Source organism: Thalassophryne amazonica, chromosome 11, assembly GCF_902500255.1.
Source record: "Thalassophryne amazonica chromosome 11, fThaAma1.1, whole genome shotgun sequence".
NCBI lineage: Eukaryota > Metazoa > Chordata > Actinopteri > Batrachoidiformes > Batrachoididae > Thalassophryne > Thalassophryne amazonica.
Genome location: NC_047113.1, coordinates 21,552,111 through 21,571,537, shown reverse-complemented (window position 1 = coordinate 21,571,537; position 19,427 = coordinate 21,552,111). Strand labels below are relative to the sequence as shown.

The 19,427-nt window shown below is 44.2% G+C and overlaps 1 protein-coding gene across 3 annotated transcripts in view; it reads left to right on the top strand.

The window, feature by feature from the left end:
- f8 (coagulation factor VIII, procoagulant component) overlaps positions 1 to 19,427 on the top strand; it is a 59,329-nt gene that overhangs the window by 17,746 nt on the left and 22,156 nt on the right. For 2 of the 3 annotated variants that reach the window (XM_034181174.1, XM_034181175.1), the window contains exons 7-16: positions 960 to 1,080; positions 1,170 to 1,437; positions 1,518 to 1,683; positions 2,050 to 2,137; positions 3,617 to 3,834; positions 3,992 to 4,142; positions 4,743 to 4,952; positions 8,377 to 10,007; positions 10,109 to 10,251; positions 13,076 to 13,241. In XM_034181174.1, coding sequence (XP_034037065.1) covers positions 960 to 1,080; positions 1,170 to 1,437; positions 1,518 to 1,683; positions 2,050 to 2,137; positions 3,617 to 3,834; positions 3,992 to 4,142; positions 4,743 to 4,952; positions 8,377 to 10,007; positions 10,109 to 10,251; positions 13,076 to 13,241 — 3,162 coding nt within the window. The remainder of the gene's footprint in view (positions 1 to 959; positions 1,081 to 1,169; positions 1,438 to 1,517; positions 1,684 to 2,049; positions 2,138 to 3,616; positions 3,835 to 3,991; positions 4,143 to 4,742; positions 4,953 to 8,376; positions 10,008 to 10,108; positions 10,252 to 13,075; positions 13,242 to 19,427) is intronic. The other variant, XM_034181176.1, reaches the window with a different exon arrangement.

Sequence of the window (19,427 nt, the reverse complement as noted above, 5' to 3'; positions counted from 1 at the left end):
AAATGGTTATCAACACGGAGGTGTTATTCCTGTGCCGCCGCACCGCGCCGGCTGCGTTCCCAACGCGCAGACCCGTCCGCACGTCTTTCATTAAAAAAACTCCTTTAACAGTGGAATATCCGGATAAAATGCTGAAACCGACTTCTTCTGAAACTTCTCTGTTCTCTCACGACATCCTGGATCAATAGAGCCTGAAATGTGGAGGTTTTCAGCTTGAAACAGGCTGACGACGGCACCTGAGAGCTCTGCGTGACGTCTCGCACCGTGGGAAGTCCTTAAAGCGACAGTATCACCTCAAAATCTCTCATCAGCCGTTAAAATTTTCACCGAAAACCAGCTTAATTTTTCGAACCGTGTCCACTTCGATGTGCCTCACAGGTTTAGAAAAAATTTTGATCAAACAAAGCGCCAGTCTCTCAGCAACTTCTCAGACAAAGGAATTCCGACGAGGGGCTGGACGACTCCTCCCACAAGGAGTGCTCACAGGCGAATGACGTCACCGACAGGCGTGGAAAAACTCACGCATGCGCACGAGGGTTCAAGCATGTCTGACGTAAAAACATATGAATGAAATCCATATAGTTTTTGAAAAAATAAAAAAGGACCTATACTTTATTGACAGCCCTCGTATATATATATATATATATATATATATATATATATATATATATATATATATATATATATATATATATATATAAAATTTTTCCACCTTTTAAAGTGTGCAAGATCATGATTGTTGTTTCAGGTGCAGTTCTGCCAAGTTAGGTAGCCACTTGTACTGTACCTCTGATGAGTTGAAATGTTCGCCCAAGATCTTCCTACAAATAGAGGTTATGAAAATTCAATTTGACTTTTATATGGATATAAAACAGTGTGGCCAAATATCCTCCTAACAGCAGAATGAGTTTGATTCTAAAACCGCATGTTATGATTGATGCCTTGGGTTTGTTTTCTAGGTGATGGCCCATCGTAAAGTCACTATGGAGGTGACTCCTATGACATTCAGTACTGCAGAAATGAAACCTGCAACTGTAGGTCAGTTCCTCATCAGCTGTCAGATATATGCCCACCGTCATGGTAAGAAATACTCTTTCAATGTGACAACATGAAAAATCACTAATTCAATAACAGTGATGATTATTAGTGTGTAATTCTGCTCTTTGCAGATGGCATGAATGCTTTGTTCACAGTCGAGAAGTGTCCTGACCCTGTCAGTCTTCCCGGTCCCAACCTACGTAATGTCCAAAACAATGATCACGGCGACTACAGTGAAGAATACAGTGACGAAATGTTCAATACAATAATGTTTCAGCCAAAGAAGCCATATCTGCAAGCCAGGGCCAGCAGGGGCCAGCAGTCTAAAACCAGGAAGTATTATATTGCTGCTGAAGAGATCACCTGGGACTACGCCCCTCACCTCAAGCCTACAGACAGGTAGGAAAGAAAGTGAAAGACAAACAGGAATAAATATGTCAGGAAAAAGTATTCATTCTTTTTCCCCCCCCCCAATTTAGTGAGCTGCAATCAGGATATTTCTTATCCTCTCCACGTCAACTGGACTACAAGTATAAAAAGGTTGTGTTCGTAGAATTTAGAGATGCCTCTTTCACCAAGAGAAAGAAGTCTGATGTCACATTACTGGGTCCACTTCTGAAAGGAGAAGTCAATGATCAGTTCCATGTGAGTGACTCAAATACAAAGGACCCTATTGACAATCTAGCTCAAAAGCACATTGCACAAGTGCATTTTAGGTGTGCCCAACTAGACCTTGCTATTTACAGCCCGAGTAATCTGAGTGTAAAGTAGGGCACAGGACCCAAAGGAGTTGTATTTAGTATCTTAATTCATCATGGATGTGCTTTGGTTGAAACATGAATTACTAAAACTGGATTGTAATCTGTCATTCCCTTTAAAGTCATGTGTGCTTGAAGCTGTTAAGGTTCACTCACAGCATAAAGAAAGATCATTTTTACAGTGGAAGTAGAACTGTTTATTTGAAAGGATACAGTACGACTGACCTTCCTTTGGTTGGAATCACACCTCCAGATCACTTTCAAGAACTTGGCAAGTCGACCATATAATATATACCCCATTGGCCTTACCAAGATCTACCCTCTACAGAGATCCACAAATGGTAGGTACTGGCATCACCGACTTTTTAGTTTCCTTGAATGAAATGTTTGTCATACCTAGTCAACTGCTTTAGAGTTTTAAAATCTCAAAAATATCTGACAAGAGACATTTAAATATTTAAATGGCTACATTCTATATAACTTAATGAAATGAAGAAAAAATGTGTTACTAAATTCTTGATTACTTTGTCCAAGGTGGTTATATTTGTAATTATATCTGTTTCTTGGATTGTTAGCAATTTCACTCAAAACACAATAACTCATTCTCAACAAATACATTGGTGTCTGATTTGGAATAGAAACTTACATCTTGTGGTCGAGCAACATAAAGAGGTGGTGCCAGGAAATGTATAATTTTGGTTATTTTCTGAGCAACCACATTTTTTAACAAAAAATCTTGAAAGTATTTGGTCTGATCTTAAGTAGTTATCACCACTTATTTGGGTTGTTCCGGGTAAAACATTGGAGCCAGGATCTTGCATGACTTGGATACCAGCAGGTCAGGTTTATGACCATATGGTGATGCCATGCATTGCTGCATGCTTCACACTACGGAGCTGCCCCACCAGCCCCGTTGCAACCTCTCACCGGTCCATCTCCCTCTTGCAATATGGGCATCCTCCTGGCCTTTTCCAGTTACTGTGGCCTTGAAATCTCTGACAGTGTCAAGTTATGTGTGGGAGCATGCACTGTTGCAGCATATCGCTGCATCAACTACTACACCATGGAACCACCCTGTATTCTGAATGGCAATCAGTGAGGTAGACAACCAACCTATCCCAATCCCCACCTCTAGAACCAACCAACTATCTATAATCCATCTATCTATAACCATCTGTCTGCCACAGTCAGGTCAGATGTGGGCATTCCCTTTGCCTTTTGCAGTTACTGTGGTCCTCAACACTGAGGCAACCATTTGCTGGTTCATACACAGAGAAATGTGCAATATGACCAAAATATCAAAGCTCATGTTCCTTCACTGTGCATCTGATATGCCTCACTTGGGTTGACTTAAACAGTCATTCATTTGGCAGAAAGTCATTGCAGCAGTACCAAGGTACTCTCCGCAGAAATGTAGTACAAAAGCTATCTAGTCAGTGCCTTAGGTCATTGGGTAAGTGTCCAAATTTCAGAAACATACAGTAAGGCACAAAGCACCAGGATCCAAAAGACTTAGATCTTCGTTCTCCTGCAAAGATACTGGGGTCACCAAACACCTCCATCCATGGACCACATAAGAACCAAAAATTAATTATATTCCAGCAGTCTATCCATGTATGCATGCTCTGTAGATGTTGTGCCATATCTCAGAAGCCCTTAGTTGTACAGTCTTAATTTTAGTGTTCAGTTATTTTACCATTTCTATAAGCTGTAGTGGAGCAGTTTGTAGAAAAGGACATGTTGTCATTCTCATGTGATTTTCTGTTGCTGCAAAGCTCCACATTTCCACCATCAACAATTTCTTTTTATATGACAAATAGCAGCAGAGAAGGACTTGCGATCCATGGGTGTGGCCCCCAACGACACGTTTGACTACATATGGAGGTTGACACCTGATGATGGTCCATTGGAAGGTGATCCCCAGTGTCTGACCCAGCTGTATCAGAGTACTGTGTCCCCAGAAAAAGATTTGTCCTCAGGGCTTGTGGGCATCCTGCTCATCTGCAAAAATGATGTCATTGATGTCAGAGGACGTCTGGTGAGAACTTCTTTACTTTATGTGTTGATGAATAGTGTAAAGTTGTAGACATACAAGTTCAGCTCTTTGACACTACTGCTTCTTATCTGCATTAATGTCATATAAAATATTCTATATCACTTTCACTTCATGGCCAAGTCTGACTTTTTGACTCCAGCTGGGACCGGATAAAGAGTGGAGCCTCATATTTTCTGTCTTTGATGAGAACAAAAGTTGGTACAGCAATGAAAACATTTACCAGTACATCCAAGACTCCTCCAGAATCAATACTACGGATCCTGACTTCTACAATTCTAATGTGATTTACAGTGAGTTTATTGTGGAGATGTTCTATGATTTTACATCTTACAGTTCAGTAGAATGGTGTAAATTTCAGATGGAGTTTACATAATTTCAAACACTAACTGTAGTAATTCTCCAAAGGGAGGGGAGGGTCACCCTGATTAGCACCTCTCTTGCTCATGTGGAGGTTCCAGGGTTGGCTTTGAGTTGCACAGGACACCCCAGATTCCATCTAATTATTGTACTCTTTAGTTGGTGGGACATAGCTTGAACTCTCATGAGAAATTTGTCAATTATAATGTGTAAAGGTGCAATCCTCATTATGGCCTTTAGGTCATCTAGGTTAGTATCATACCATTTAGCTTTCTCAGAAAAGTTTGATGACAACGTATACATCATCAGCCTTAATCCTCAATATTTAAAATGTATCTCCATTTGATTTTTCACAAAACTAACAAAATTGACCTTGTCTTGATATCTAGGTTAATATAAAGGATTTTTATTTCTGTGGAACAGATTTGTGTAGCTCTGGTCTACATGAACACATCAGTCTATTATAATCTCATGCACTATATCTAAATATCCCACTAAAAAGTATGAAAAAGGCATTTTCTTCTCCTTTCCAGGTGTAAATGGCATCATGTTCCATGGCCGCCAGTTTGTGATGTGTCAAACTGATGTTACCTTCTGGCATGTGGCCAATGTTGGCACACAGAGTGACTTCCTCTCTGTTTACTTCATGGGAAACCTATTCCAGTATCTTGGAGCCTACCAGTCTGTCCTCACCCTCTTCCCCATGACTGGCAAGACCATTTCCATGGAGACTGAATTAGCAGGTAACCTTCTCAAGCTTTAGTCATACACATCTTCTCTTGGTGCTGCTATAGTGTTTATTGTGTTTCTACCACCACACAATCATCCATCTGTAGGCCCTGACTGTATTCTTTAAGGGGGTAAAATGATTATCATCACCCGCTATCTTTTCACCAAATGTACCCAGCAGATGTAGTAACCCAAAAATTTTAATATGCTTTGGGAGTAATTCGGCCTCTTTCCAATGCAGCAGCTTGCTTGCAGGTCTTTTTAGGGAGTTTGACCCCTTTGCACATGTTTCAGCCACAGGGAACACCCACTATGGTCATTTTTGGGACCATTTTCAGGTGCAAGATAAGCCCTTGTTTCAGGGTAGGTACTTTTAAGTGACCCTGAAAAACCACTGGATGGGTCACAATACTGATTCGTTGTTAACTCATGCTGCAGAAGACAACAACAAGTGCCAACCCAGACTGGTGGAAGAAAAGCAAGAGCAGAAGAACCAAAACAGAACATGGACAGCAGAGTACACAGTTGGACTAACAGTGATGGACAGGCATTATTGGCTTTCTTCTTGACGGGCAAGCTCTAGGGAGGATTCATGTCCCCTAGGAGTAATGCCAAACATACAATGTGGCCACAACTGTCACAGAATTATTATGTCACTGCATGTGTAGCTGAATGAGCCCAGTGGGTCGTGAGTGCAATGGAAACACAACAGCTGAGAAAGCCCAAACAGGCTCCTGTAAATGTTTGCAATATCCGGAAAGTCAGTCAAGTTCCAGCAGTGGAAACAGGCCAACTTTGGGGTTGGTAAGGTTAGACTTTACTTGTGTGAAGCACCTTGAGGCAACTTTGTTGTGATTTGGCACTATATAAATGAAAACAAATTGAAAAAATTGAAATTTGTTAACCAATCATTCAAATCAAGCAGATGTTTTAGAATCAGACCTTTGTGAAGTCATAAGGTGATAATATTAAAGAATAAGATTAAAGGAAAATTTCATCCAACTCAAAAATGTTATCCCGTCCTCCCTTTAAAGTGAAACAAATAAACAAAACTTACTTGACACTGTTTGAGAGACAGAAACATTTTAAAGATCCCCATCAAAATTTATATCCCTGTCACACTTACCACAAATGAGCCCGAATGCCGCACAAATGAGCCCGAATGCAGACAATCCTGGCTGAAAGTCTCAATCGTGCCCTTGTCACACTAGAGGCCGTTTGAGGCCGAATGCCATACGAATGGACATTCCAATCACAGTCGGGCAAATTTAAGGCACACTTGAAATTCTCGTACAGCATTCTTGAGTGCATTCCACACAGTCGGGCACATTCACGCAGCCAGGCCAAATGTAGAGCACATGCTCACCACTGTCGAGGTCCATTTGAGGTGGGCAAAGCTCATCTGAACAGGCTGTTATACCCATAATAAACCTTATATTACAGATGCATTGCCATTCCCTCCCATGGGTTAGATAATGTATGTAAACAATATGATCATCATAGCTGTAACATGACATGCAGGTGCACCGCGTCACGCGGCTGGACCACGGCAAGTTAATGCATGTCACAGGCTCGGCGCAGCGCACCACAATTCAGCTGAATGGGATGTGACAGCTGTAATACACCTATCAGGACATGAACACCATGTACCTCAGTAGGAGGAATGAACGGGCAATCGGTTCGCCAGCCCTTCACAACATAAACAGACATAAAAGCTCATCTTTGGAATGGCTCCAGGTGCATTTTACAGTGCAGGGTGGACACTAGGAGGAGCTGCTGCCTGTGGTAACCACCCTCTCATCTTGACAACGCCATGAGCTGCCAAGATCAGCTTTCAAATCCCTCATACACCATGAAATATAATTCCCATATGGCACGACGTCCCACTGTGGCACGTAACACACAACCGCAAGCTCCACACAGTTCAAAGCATTGACTGATTGCTAGGGCACATGCGTGAAAGACAGTGTGTTCAGCTCATGGATGTAATATCCTGGAGAGAGGAAAGGCGTGGGGCTCTCTCATCTGCTCGAACAACTCCCTCATCTGAGTGAACCACTGCACATGCATGAGTCTGGATCAAATGATTCCTCAGCTGTGTGTGTGTGTGCTTATAAAGAGCTGATCATTTTGCTATGCATGCGTGAGCCCGTCTGGACAGCCACCAAACAGCTGATTCCCTGGCGAGAGAGAGAGAGATGGAGAGAGAGATGGAGAGAGAGAGAGAGAGAGAGAGAGAGAGAGAGAGAGAGAGAGAGAGAGAGAGAGAGAGAGAGAGAGAGAGGAGAGCGAGAGAGAGAGAGAGAGAAAGAGGTCACGCGTGCATCCGGGGGGGAGGGGGGGCCGCTGACGTAAACGGACTGATGGTAAATAGACTGCATTTATATAGCACTTTTCCATCTGCATCAGAAGCTCAAAGTGCTTTACAATTATGCCACATTCACCCATTCACCCATTCACACAGACACACACTCAGGTCTGGCTGGGTTTTGAACCAAAGATCCTCTGGTCTGAAGCCCAATGCTTAACCACTAGACCATCAACTCTCCTCTGGTTTCCGAATTTTATCCAGTTTATGGACTGATGTGTGTCATACAGGGTTCCCTGATCATGGGTTTACTGCACTGCACCACGGACTGGTGGCCATTACCAGTTAATAATGGCTGTGGGTGTGCATGTCTGTGATCAGAGAAATAATATTGTGATGACATGCATCACATGCAGTACAGTGATGCAATAGTCAGCCGACCCTGGTTTACATGTAATCAGTCCATGGGTTGGATGTCATGCAAAACCCAGCAGTGTGACACGCCAGCTCTTCAAAAGAGAAGACCACAGTGCTCGCTCTGCCATGTCTGCCCTTGCTTGCCTTAAACCCTGACCTCGGCTGGCAATCAGACTGCACATGTACAGGTGCATTCTGCATATTCCTGCAGCATTCTTCCGGCAATGTGGGGTTTCATACTGTGTTATGGCTACATCCGTCCTGCACTCTGGGCATCCGTACTGTGTTCTGGCCACTGTCCACCTGACGTCGGGAGATGATGCACTCCGAATGTGCACATTTCATTCGAGGCGGCTTCGACACACATTTTGGGTATTCGGACGGCATTCGTACATGGCTAGCCAAATATTTGTCCCCCCAACTGCGTCTCGAATTTTGGCTTTTTTGCCCATTCAGGCTGATTCAGCCTCATTCGTCCAAAGTGTGACGGGGCACTCTCTACTTTCTTAGTCTATGTCACACAACTCTACCAGGTTCCCAAAAAAATCAGTCGCTCAGTATGTTTTTATGTATTCCTTATGACAGTCAAGGAAAAACCTGTTTCAGCATTGAAATTTCAACTACATTTTTTTACCCCTTGATATGAAATTTTGCAACTGCTGCTGGCTTTAGTTTCTTACCTCATGTCTATTCTTATCGCTTTATTCATTCAGGTGAGTGGGAGATAAGCGCATTTGATGGCAGCCTGAAGAGCCGTGGGATGAGCATCCACTACACAGTTCGTCCTTGTGACACCGGAGATCTCCCGTTGGTTGATGTTGAGGATGATGAGGATGATATCTTAGACTATATTGATCAGATAGTGCTACAGCCAAGGGCCAGCAGACCTCAGAATCATACAGTGATGGTCCGAGTGTGCAAGACGCGGCATTACAATAGAACTCAGTCCATAAACACCACTGATGATCAGGTCAGTAATGATATTAGTGTGGGGACTGGTCCTGCAGAGGAAGAGTCAGCATGTGAAATGAGGAATGTAACGGTGACATCATTACAAAGAAGCAAAGCCAACATGGTGTCAGTGGAAGAAATCCCACAGGATGTCCTGGAGGAGTTGGAAAAAGATGGAGACTGGAAAGTCCTTGTGGCTCAGAAAGGTGCTGAACCTGGAGGACAGAGAGGTGGCAGACAGACAAGACAAGCAGAAGGAAACTGGACAGATATAGATACTGGACTAACAGAAGATGGAGGTATGTCACTCGAGATACGAGGACAGGATGTAGAAAACAGGACTCACACTGGTGTCAAGGCTGAAGAAACAAGTGAAATGCTGAATGAATCCGATGGGATGCAGGTGGGAAATGGGATGCATACTGGTGCCAAGGTTGAAGAAATAAATGAAATGCTAAATGGAACTAATGGGACGCAAATGGAAAATGGGACTCATACTGGTACCAAGCTTGAAGAAACAAGCAAAATGCTAAATGGAACCGATGGGACGCAGATGGAAAACGGGACTCATGCTGGTACCAAGCTTGAAGAAACAAACGAAATGCTAAATGGAACCGATGGGACGCAGATGGAAAACGGGACTCATGCTGGTACCAAGCTTGAAGAAACAAGCGAAATGCTAAATGGAACCGATGGGACGCAAATGGAAAACGGGACTCATGCTGGTACCAAGCTTGAAGAAACAAACGAAATGCTAAATGGAACCAATGGGACGCAGATGGAAAACGGGAATCATGCTGGTACCAAGCTTGAAGAAACAAACGAAATGCTAAATGGAACCAATGGACCGCAAATGGAAAACGGTACTCATGCTGGTACCAAGCTTGAAGAAACAAACGAAATGCTAAATGGAACCAATGGGACGCAGATGGAAAACGGGACTCATGCTGGTACCAAGCTTGAAGAAACAAACGAAATGCTAAATGGAACCAATTGGACGCAGATGGAAAACGGGACTCATGCTGGTACCAAGCTTGAAGAAACAAGCGAAATGCTAAATGGAACCAGTGGGACGCAGATGGAAAACGGGACTCATGCTGGTACCAAGCTTGAAGAAATAAACAAAATACTAGATGGAACCAACAGGATGAAGGAAGAGCTTAAGGAGAGCGATGAAATATTATTAAATGGTGAACCACTGTTGAATAAGGACATGTCATGCACAGAAAAAAGTAGTGCACAAGAAATGGAAGAGAATTTGTTGCCACAAAATAGTATTGAGGTAGACCCTGATCTAGAGACTGATGATCCTCTTGATATTTATTACACTGTTGATACCGAGAATGGAACAATGATTGATTTGTCTATAGACTATGATGACTACAGTGAAAAGGTACTACTGTCTGTGTGTATCAACATGTATACTTGCAGTATTTAAATATAGTGTCACACACCAAACGCAAAGACTACAAGAAATGCTAAACTGTATTTTAGGTGAATGCTACATCTGATCTATTTGGCACTGACTACATGGACCTGCGCTCTGGAGAGATAAAATACCAGCACTACTACATCGCTGCAGAGGAGGTTAACTGGGACTATGGCATCAGACTGCCGCATCAGATCATCCAACCCAGGTGGTAATTATGGCATTGCTTTGCAGTGCTTTTTTTAATCATTATGAATATTTTTTAGTCTATACACAATCAGCATGATGTCACTAAAGGCATTGTCTATCCATCAACATATTATTCCACAGTAAAATACTTTGCGGTGATATTGGAGCCTCCACTTGTGCAAATTACATTTTTGATCTTTAATGAAATGATCTTCATGCATTTTCAAATTTGCTAGTTTTGTCAGGATATGTCTGAAGTGACTTTTGGGAGACTATCAATCAATCAATCAATCAATCAATTTTTTTATATAGCACCAAATCACAACAAACAGTTGCCCCAAGGCGCTTTACGAGGGCTGTCAATAAAGTAAGGGTCCTTTTTATTTTTTTCAAAAACTATATGGATTTCATTCATATGTTTTTACGTCAGACATGCTTGAATCCTCGTGCGCATGCGTGAGTTTTTCCACGCCTGTCGGTGACGTCATTCGCCTGTGAGCACTCCTTGTGGGAGGAGTCGTCCAGCCCCTCGTCGGAATTCCTTTGTCTGAGAAGTTGCTGAGAGACTGCGGCGGCACAGGAAAAACACCTCCGTGTTGATAACCATTTGTAAAATCCAGGCGGCTTTTGATGGCTTTCAGTGGAGTGAGTATATGAGAAATTGTTTAACAGGCAGGACATGTTCCAACTTGTCCTTAAGGCTTTCAACAGAGGTGTTTTTCCTGTGGCGGAGCGTCGCGGCGGCTGCGTCCCGACGCGTGGACCCGTCCGCACGTCTTTCATTAAAAAAATCTCCTTTAACAGTGGAATATCCGGATAAAATGCTGAAACTGACTTCTTCTGAAACTTCTCTGTTCTCTCACGACGTCCTGGATCAATAGAGCCTGAAATGTGGAGGTTTTCAGCTTGAAACAGGCTGTCGACGGCGGCTTAGAGCGCTGAGCGACGTCTCGCACCGTGGGAAGTCCTTAAAGCGACAGAATCACCTCAAAATCTCTCATCAGCCGTTAAAATTTTCACTGAAAACCAGCTTAATTTTTCGAACCGTGTCCACTTCGATGTGTCTCACAGGTTTAGAAAAAATTTTGATCAAACAACACGCCAGTCTCTCAGCAACTTCTCAGACAAAGGAATTCTGACGAGGGGCTGGACGACTCCTCCCACAAGGAGTGCTCACAGGCGAATGATGTCACCGACAGGCGTGGAAAAACTCACGCATGCGCACGAGGGTTCAAGCATGTCTGACGTAAAAACATATGAATGAAATCCATATACTTTATTGACAGCCCTCGTATATTGTAAGGCAAGGCCATACAATAATTATGTAAAACCCCAACGGTCAAAACGACCCCCTGTGAGCAAGCACTTGGCTACAGTGGGAAGGAAAAACTCCCTTTTAACAGGAAGAAACCTCCAGCAGAACCAGGCTCAGGGAGGGGCAGTCTTCTGCTGGGACTGGCTGGGGCTGAGGGAGAGAACCAGGAAAAAGACATGCTGTGGAGGGGAGCAGAGATCGATCACTAATGATTAAATGCAGAGTGGTGCATACAGAGCAAAAAGAGAAAGAAACAGTGCATCATGGGAACCCCCCAGCAGTCTACGTCTATAGCAGCATAACTAAGGGATGGTTCAGGGTCACCTGATCCAGCCCTAACTATAAGCTTTAGCAAAAAGGAAAGTTTTAAGCCTAATCTTAAAAGTAGAGAGGGTGTCTGTCTCCCTGATCTGAATTAGGAGCTGGTTCCACAGGAGAGGAGCCTGAAAGCTGAAGGCTCTGCCTCCCATTCTACTCTTACAAACCCTAGGAACTACAAGTAAGCCTGCAGTCTGAGAGCGATGGCGCACATTCGGCAAATCAGGTTGACAATCATATTCTCTGACCTTGGCCTTTGCCCAAATTAATTCTTTAAGGGCAATTTTGGGGTCAACCTTCATTGATATACCAAGTTTTGTAGAAATCAAAACAAAAGGATCTGGGAGGAATAGGTCAACAAAGAGACAGGCAGACATGACCTTTGACTTACTGAATGACCTTTGGCAAATTTGGCGTTTCTGGGAAAATCTGGAACCCACCTCTATATATGTGCCACATTTGGTGCAAATTGGAGTGAAAAAGATCATTTTGACTTTTGACACAATTACTTTGACCATAATGGTTGATCTCTGGCAAATTTGAAAGTGGCTTGGCAATTCTGGAGCCCATGTACATTTGAATGCCAAGTCTGGTGGAGATCAGAGTGGGGAAAAACTTACTGTGTGACATTTGGCCCCAGTAACATTGACCTTTGCAAAATAAACCCTTTAAGTGCAATTCCCAGCTCAAGCTTTATCCACATGCTGAGTGTGGTGGAAATCAGGTCGGGAATAGCGAAGGGTAGAGGAGCAAACAGACAGATAAATGTTTTTCATATTATAGTAAGATAATAGCATGACAGTAGATGCTGTTGTTTAACCCACAGAAAGTTAGCTTCCAAAACTAATGACTAAGGTTCAGAAAGCATTTTCTGTATATATGACTGACGCATGTATCAGTGTGCAGTGTGAAGGCTGCTGGACCTGCCATTTTATGATTGTGATTGAATGTTTTTAACTAGGTTTTATGTAGAATTTTTAGGGTTATTAATTTATTTTATTTATTTATTTTAATTGTGCTTTTAAGAGATTGTTTTTTAATTTCATTGTCATGCACAGTATTTTTTTTTTCTGGTGTCATGTACAATGATAATAATAACAAATTCTATTCTATTCTAAGTCTATTCAGTCAGGAAACACAATTTACTTCATAAAATCTCATCTGCAGATGTCCCAGTCAGCAGTACTGACAGATATTCTCTCATCTTTAGAGCAATGCGCCGTGGGATGAGGAAGTTCCTGCCAGAGTATAAGAAAGTGGTGTTTCGAGCCTACAGGGATAAAGACTTCCTCCATCCTGTAGTCAGAGGAGAGATTCAGGATCATCTGGGAATCATGGGACCTTTAATTAGAGCTGAGATTAATGAACTCCTCACTGTAAGTGATTCACGAAAGCAGACCACATACAGGATGGTTCCTGAATCATTATTCTAACACTGGTTAACTGGCAACATGTTGCATCATTTTTTTTTTTTTTTAAATGACAGCACTATATGCAAAACAGCAGAAAATAAAAGGGGGGGGGGGTATTCAGAATTAAGAATTAAATATTTGTACCATTTATGTAAAGAATGTAAAAACATTCATTATTTGTAGAGCCCGACCGATATATCGGCTGGCTGATATTATCGGCCGATATAAGCCCTTTTCAAAGTACTCACTATCGGCCGAAATTTTGCCGATACAACGCTGATAACTTCTCATAAACAGAACAGTTACTGAAATAATGTTTGTGTCAGCAATGTAAAATGTCCTTGCACCGTTTGTCCAGTAGATGGAGCTCTGACTCCATTCAACTGAGAGCCACTTACACCCCTGCTTAAATGTGTTCATCACCGGCCCCCGTAGTTCGCCGTCTCACTGCACTGATCAGCTGACAAAAGCATACAAGTAAGTTTATTAGGATGTTATTTATAATAACTTTGCAATTACATTCACCCCACATTTCTCCCGTTTCAGTTCAACTCAGTTTGATTAACTCAGTGTATGTAGTAATGTGTATGTGCTTCATTGCGTCGGTCACGCTTTTTATTAAGCCCACATTGTGTAGACCTTATTTCTAGCATGAAAAACGTTCGTTTTACTGCTAAGAGGTTGAAATATTCAGCTTATCGGCTGATTTATCGGCTTTCGGCAAATCAGCCGATTTATCGATTATCTGCATTTTTTTCATCCAAATATCGTTATCGGCATCGGCCTCAAAAAATCCATATCGGTTGGGCTCTAATTATTTGTTTTATTTGTTTCCTTATCATTTGATATTTTATTCATTTATAAACAACAGAAAGGGGACTTACATTTTGGTGTGTGTCACTGGTTCTTTGATGACAGCAGTCCAACACAAACTTTAAATAGGAGAACAAAATTGTTCTCAGTCAACTTGCAAAAACAGATATTTTAAAAACAATTCTGACGATGTAGTCTGTTCGTGTACAGGCTGCTTTCTGGTTTCCTCAGTCCAGTGAAAAATGGTCAGAAATTTGTCCAGTTCTTCATCCTAAGAGCTCTTCATGCCTCCAGACAGCTTGCAGTGTAGTGGATTTGTGTGTGTGTGTGTTTAGTTAGGAGAATTAGCACCGTCAATTAGATCCTTCAAATTGTCATCCATCAGCAAAATAAACTCCACCATGTTTAGCTAAACGCCGCCCCCAGTAGTGTGAACACACATTGGTTGCAGCGTGCAATAGCACATTTCATATAGCACCAAAATTGCACGCTAAAAAGCACTAGTGCACAGTAAATGAAACACAATGGCAAATGGTACGAATAATCCATGTCACGTGACCAATCAAATGACAAAGATCTACTCAGCCGTTATATAATACAGATAATTTTGAGTACACTTTGCACAAAAAAAAGTGTATGTATACATACATATACAGCAGTACATACTCTGCAAACATTAGCTCTAGTGTAAAAAATGTCTTCCCATAACACACATAATTGCTAACTTGTGATTGGCTAGGAGCTGTACTGGTTGGCTATTGCATCAGAGTTCTTTGTTTTAGCTACTTTACCTAATGACCATGTTGCTATCTTGGGAATGATCCTGTTGATGCTATTTGCAAGCAAATAAAGGCATTTTGCTAATGTGTTCATCAGGTAACATCAAGCTACAACCAAGTTAGTGATATTGTTGACTTGTTTAAGCCTACAGACATACTATTACATCACTTTTTTACCTCGACATTAACAACACAGTAGCTACAGGACCCAGCCTTTGACCATTCATATGTCAGTAGTCTAAACAAGTGCTAATTGCCTTCAATATGTCTATATAATTAATCAAATACTAAAAACACAGAAGGAATATTGTTAAAATATTATGATTTATGTTTTGTTTTTGATTTTTCTTGTTATGGATCTTTTCCCACCTACTGTATTTGGGATTCTTAGGGTTGTCACCTGTCCCTTAAAATAAAGAATTGTCCTTTTTTTGACATTTAATTGTTGCGTCCCGTATTGAATCAATATGGGATGTAAATTGTTCCGTATTTTCATGTCCCACACACACTCACGCACTCATCAAACCTGAAAAATGAACAAAATAAAAAACAGAGGAAATATTAAGGGCTGCCAATGTCATCTCTGTACCTTGCGATGGATCCTCGCCACAGGACCCGACAAACCCCTGGCTTGACAGCGTTAGTGGCAATGAGGCAAACAAGTATTTTTATTTTTTATTTCTTCTTAAAGTAAAAATGTCCTCACTTTAAAGATTGAAATTATTGGTCTGTTTTCCTTAAAATGTATGTTTATTATTGCACATTTCAGTGACTGCACAGTTTAGCATGAACAGTTTTGTGTTAATAAAGCACTTAAAGCTTTAAGTATGACTAAATGCTTTTTTCAAAATTAAATATACCACTCCTTGGGTGGTGACAGTGGCCCTGAGGAGCTGTGGTAGGCGTACTTTATTTTCATTTCTGAAAGGTGGCAACCCTAGTGGCAATATGCACCAAGGTTGGTAAGGTTAGACCTTATTTGTGTGAAGCGCCTTGAGGCAACTTTGTTGTGATTTGGCACTGTATAAATAAAATAAATTAAATTAAATTAAGGTTTGACAGTCTGGGTGATGAGAGTCTTGCCCAGTGACAATTTGACACACAGGATTTATTTAATATTGAACCCATGTGTTGTGTGGGCCGCTGAAGAGGAGGTACTGCTGGCCCACCACCACCAGATGGCGCCCTGCTTGAAGTGCGGGCTTCAAGCATGAGAGGGCGTCATAGCAACCGGGAGTGAGAGCTGTTACTCGTCATCAGCATCAGCTGTCACTCATCCACATCATCACCACCACCTTAAAGGCCGGACTGCAACTCCACCTCTCCGCCGAGAAATCAGCTACCAATCAGGTAATTCTCTGCTAAACCTTAACTTCGAGTATTAGTCTGATCTCTTTTTGCAGCCGTTTTCCTGGGACGGATACCCTGTCTGCGGAGTTGGCGTTTGGTGTGGACTGCGACGGCTTCGCCTCACACCCCACCCAGATAAGTGGTTATCTCAGGAGCTGCACGAGTGTGTGATTGGAGGTGGAGGTTCTCCCTCCTTACTGAATACAGACTGTGGGATTACGGAGTGTGCGACCTCACACTCATCAGGACTGTCTCTGTTCTCTGCCAGCAGTACCGGGTCTGACTGCTGAAGACAGCGGCCACCTGGGGTGCAGGGCTTGGCGGCTCCGGTGTTCTTCAGCTCTGTTGGCAGTGGAAGCTGTATGGGATCCGGCTCTTCTCTCGCCAGGCGTCTTCTATCGTCGAGCCTGCCCACACGTCACCTGGTGTATGATTGACAGTCACTATATTGTTATTGTCTGTATGTCATTGTGCGATTCACAACATTAAATTGTTACTTATGGCTTATCCATTGTCCGTACATTTACGCCCCGTTGTGGGTCCGTGTCACGACACTTTCACAACAGGATTTCTCGGCCAGCGTCATGGATCCTGAGGGGCGTCAACCATCGCTTGAACAGCCAATGGAAGAGCGAGGTGCACAGGCACCAGCAGGAGGCGTGTTGGGTGAGCTGCAGCACATCTTAACCGCCTTTACCGCTCGGTTGGACTTAGTTACCGAGCAGAGCAGTGTTCTCAATCGTAGGATGGAGTCTCTCACCGCCCAGGTGGAAGCGCGTGCTCAGGGCGCTGCTGCAGCACCTCCTCCTGCTGACCGTGTGCCAGAAACAGACATTCCGCTGGTCGTTCAACGAACCCCCCCACCTTCCCCTGAAGCATACATAAGTCCTCCGGAGCCGTACGGAGGCTGTGTGGAGACGTGCGCGGACTTCTTGATGCAGTGCTCGCTCGTCTTTTCACAGCGTCCCATCATGTACGCAGCAGACGCTAGCCGGGTGGCTTATGTGATCAATTTGCTTCGAGGTGAGGCACGCGCCTGGGCTACGGCGTTCTGGGAGCAGAATTCACGGCCCCTAACGGTTTATACTGAGTTTGTGAGGGAGTTCCGACAGGTGTTCGACCACCCTCATAGAGGCGAGACTGCTTCAAGTGTGCTGCTGTCGATACGGCAGGGGCGTCGGAGTGCAGCGAAGTATGCAGTCGACTTCCGCATCGCGGCAGCGCGAGCCGGCTGGAATGCTGTTGCGCTCTGCACCGCCTTTGTAAACGGACTGTCTCTGGTCCTTAAGGAGCACCTGGTGGCGAAGGACGGGCCGCGGGATTTAGATGGGCTTATCGACCTGGTTATACGGTTAGACAACCGATTAACAGAACACCGACGGGAGCGAGACGAAGGGCGTGGTCAGGCACAAGCCGTCCCTCTTCCTCCCAGGTCCGAAAGGAAGCCGACTTCACCACGCTCCGCTGCCAGGGCTCTCCACGTGACGACAGCTCCCCCTGCTGATGTTGCTAGGGAAATGAGCAGGGCCAAAGAACGATCAGATCAGAGACAAAGGAGGCTGATCCGTGGAGAGTGTTTTCTCTGCAGCTCTACCGAGCACACACATAGAGAATGCCCCAAACGGTCAAAACAGCAGCACTCGTCCTTAGAGACTGGGCTAAGGGTGGGTCACAACACCCACGTGGGGAAACCCCGACGATCTGCACGAATCCCAGTCACGATCCTGAGTGGGGATCTAACCCTTCACGCCCCAGCACTGGTGGACACGGGGTCAGAGGGGAATCTGCTGGATAGCAGATGGGCAAAGGAGGTTGGGCTCCCTCTAGTGGCCTTACCGTCACCATTGTCGGTGCGGGCACTAGATGGCACCCTTCTTCCACTAATCACACACAAGACACAGCCAGTGACATTGGTGGTTTCTGGGAATCACAGGGAGGAGATTGTGTTTTATGTAACACCTTCTACCTCCCGAGTAATTTTGGGTTTTCCATGGGTGTTAAAACACAATCCCCGGATTGATTGGCCGTCTGGGGTTGTGGTTCAGTGGAGCGAAACCTGCCACCGGGAGTGTTTAGGATCCTCGGTTCCACCCGGTGTGACAGCTAAGGAGGAGGTTTTAGTCCCCCCCAATCTGGTGGCGGTGCCAGCCGAGTACCACGACCTTGCTGACGTCTTCAGCAAGGATCTGGCACTCACGCTGCCCCCGCACCGTCCGTACGATTGTGCCATTGATTTGATACCGGGCGCTGAGTACCCGTCCAGCAGGCTGTACAACCTCTCACGTCCGGAACGCGAATCAATGGAGACCTACATCCGGGACTCGTTAGCTGCCGGGTTGATCCGGAACTCCACCTCCCCGATGGGTGCTGGTTTCTTTTTTGTGGGCAAGAAGGACGGCGGACTCCGTCCATGCATTGATTACAGAGGGCTGAACGAGATCACGGTTCGCAACCGATACCCGTTACCTCTGTTGGATTCGGTGTTCACGCCCCTGCATGGAGCCCAAATTTTCACGAAATTGGATCTTAGGAATGCTTATCACCTGGTTCGGATCCGGGAGGGAGACGAGTGGAAGACGGCATTTAACACCCCGTTAGGTCACTTTGAGTACCTGGTCATGCCGTTCGGCCTCACCAATGCGCCCATGACGTTCCAAGCATTGGTTAATGACATCTTGCAGGACTTCCTGCATCAGTTTGTCTTCGTGTATCTAGACGATATACTCATCTTTTCTCCGGATCCTGAGACCCATGTCAAGCATGTACGTCAGGTCCTACAGCGGTTGTTGGAGAACCGGCTGTTTGTTAAGGGCGAGAAGTGTGAGTTCCACCGCACTTCTTTGTCCTTCCTGGGGTTCATAATCTCCTCCAACTCCGTCGCCCCTGATCCGGCCAAGGTTGCGGCGGTGAGAGATTGGCCCCAACCAACGAACCGTAGGAAACTACAACAGTTCCTCGGTTTTGCAAATTTCTACCGGAGGTTCATCAAGGGCTACAGTCAGGTAGTTAGCCCCCTGACAGCCCTGACCTCCACAAAAGTCCCCTTCACCTGGTCGGATCGGTGTGAAGCCGCGTTTAGGGAGTTGAAACGCCGGTTCTCGACTGCACCGGTTCTGGTGCAGCCCGATCCCAAGCGCCAGTTCGTAGTTGAAGTGGACGCCTCTGACTCAGGGATAGGAGCCGTGCTATCCCAGAGCGGGGAGTCCGA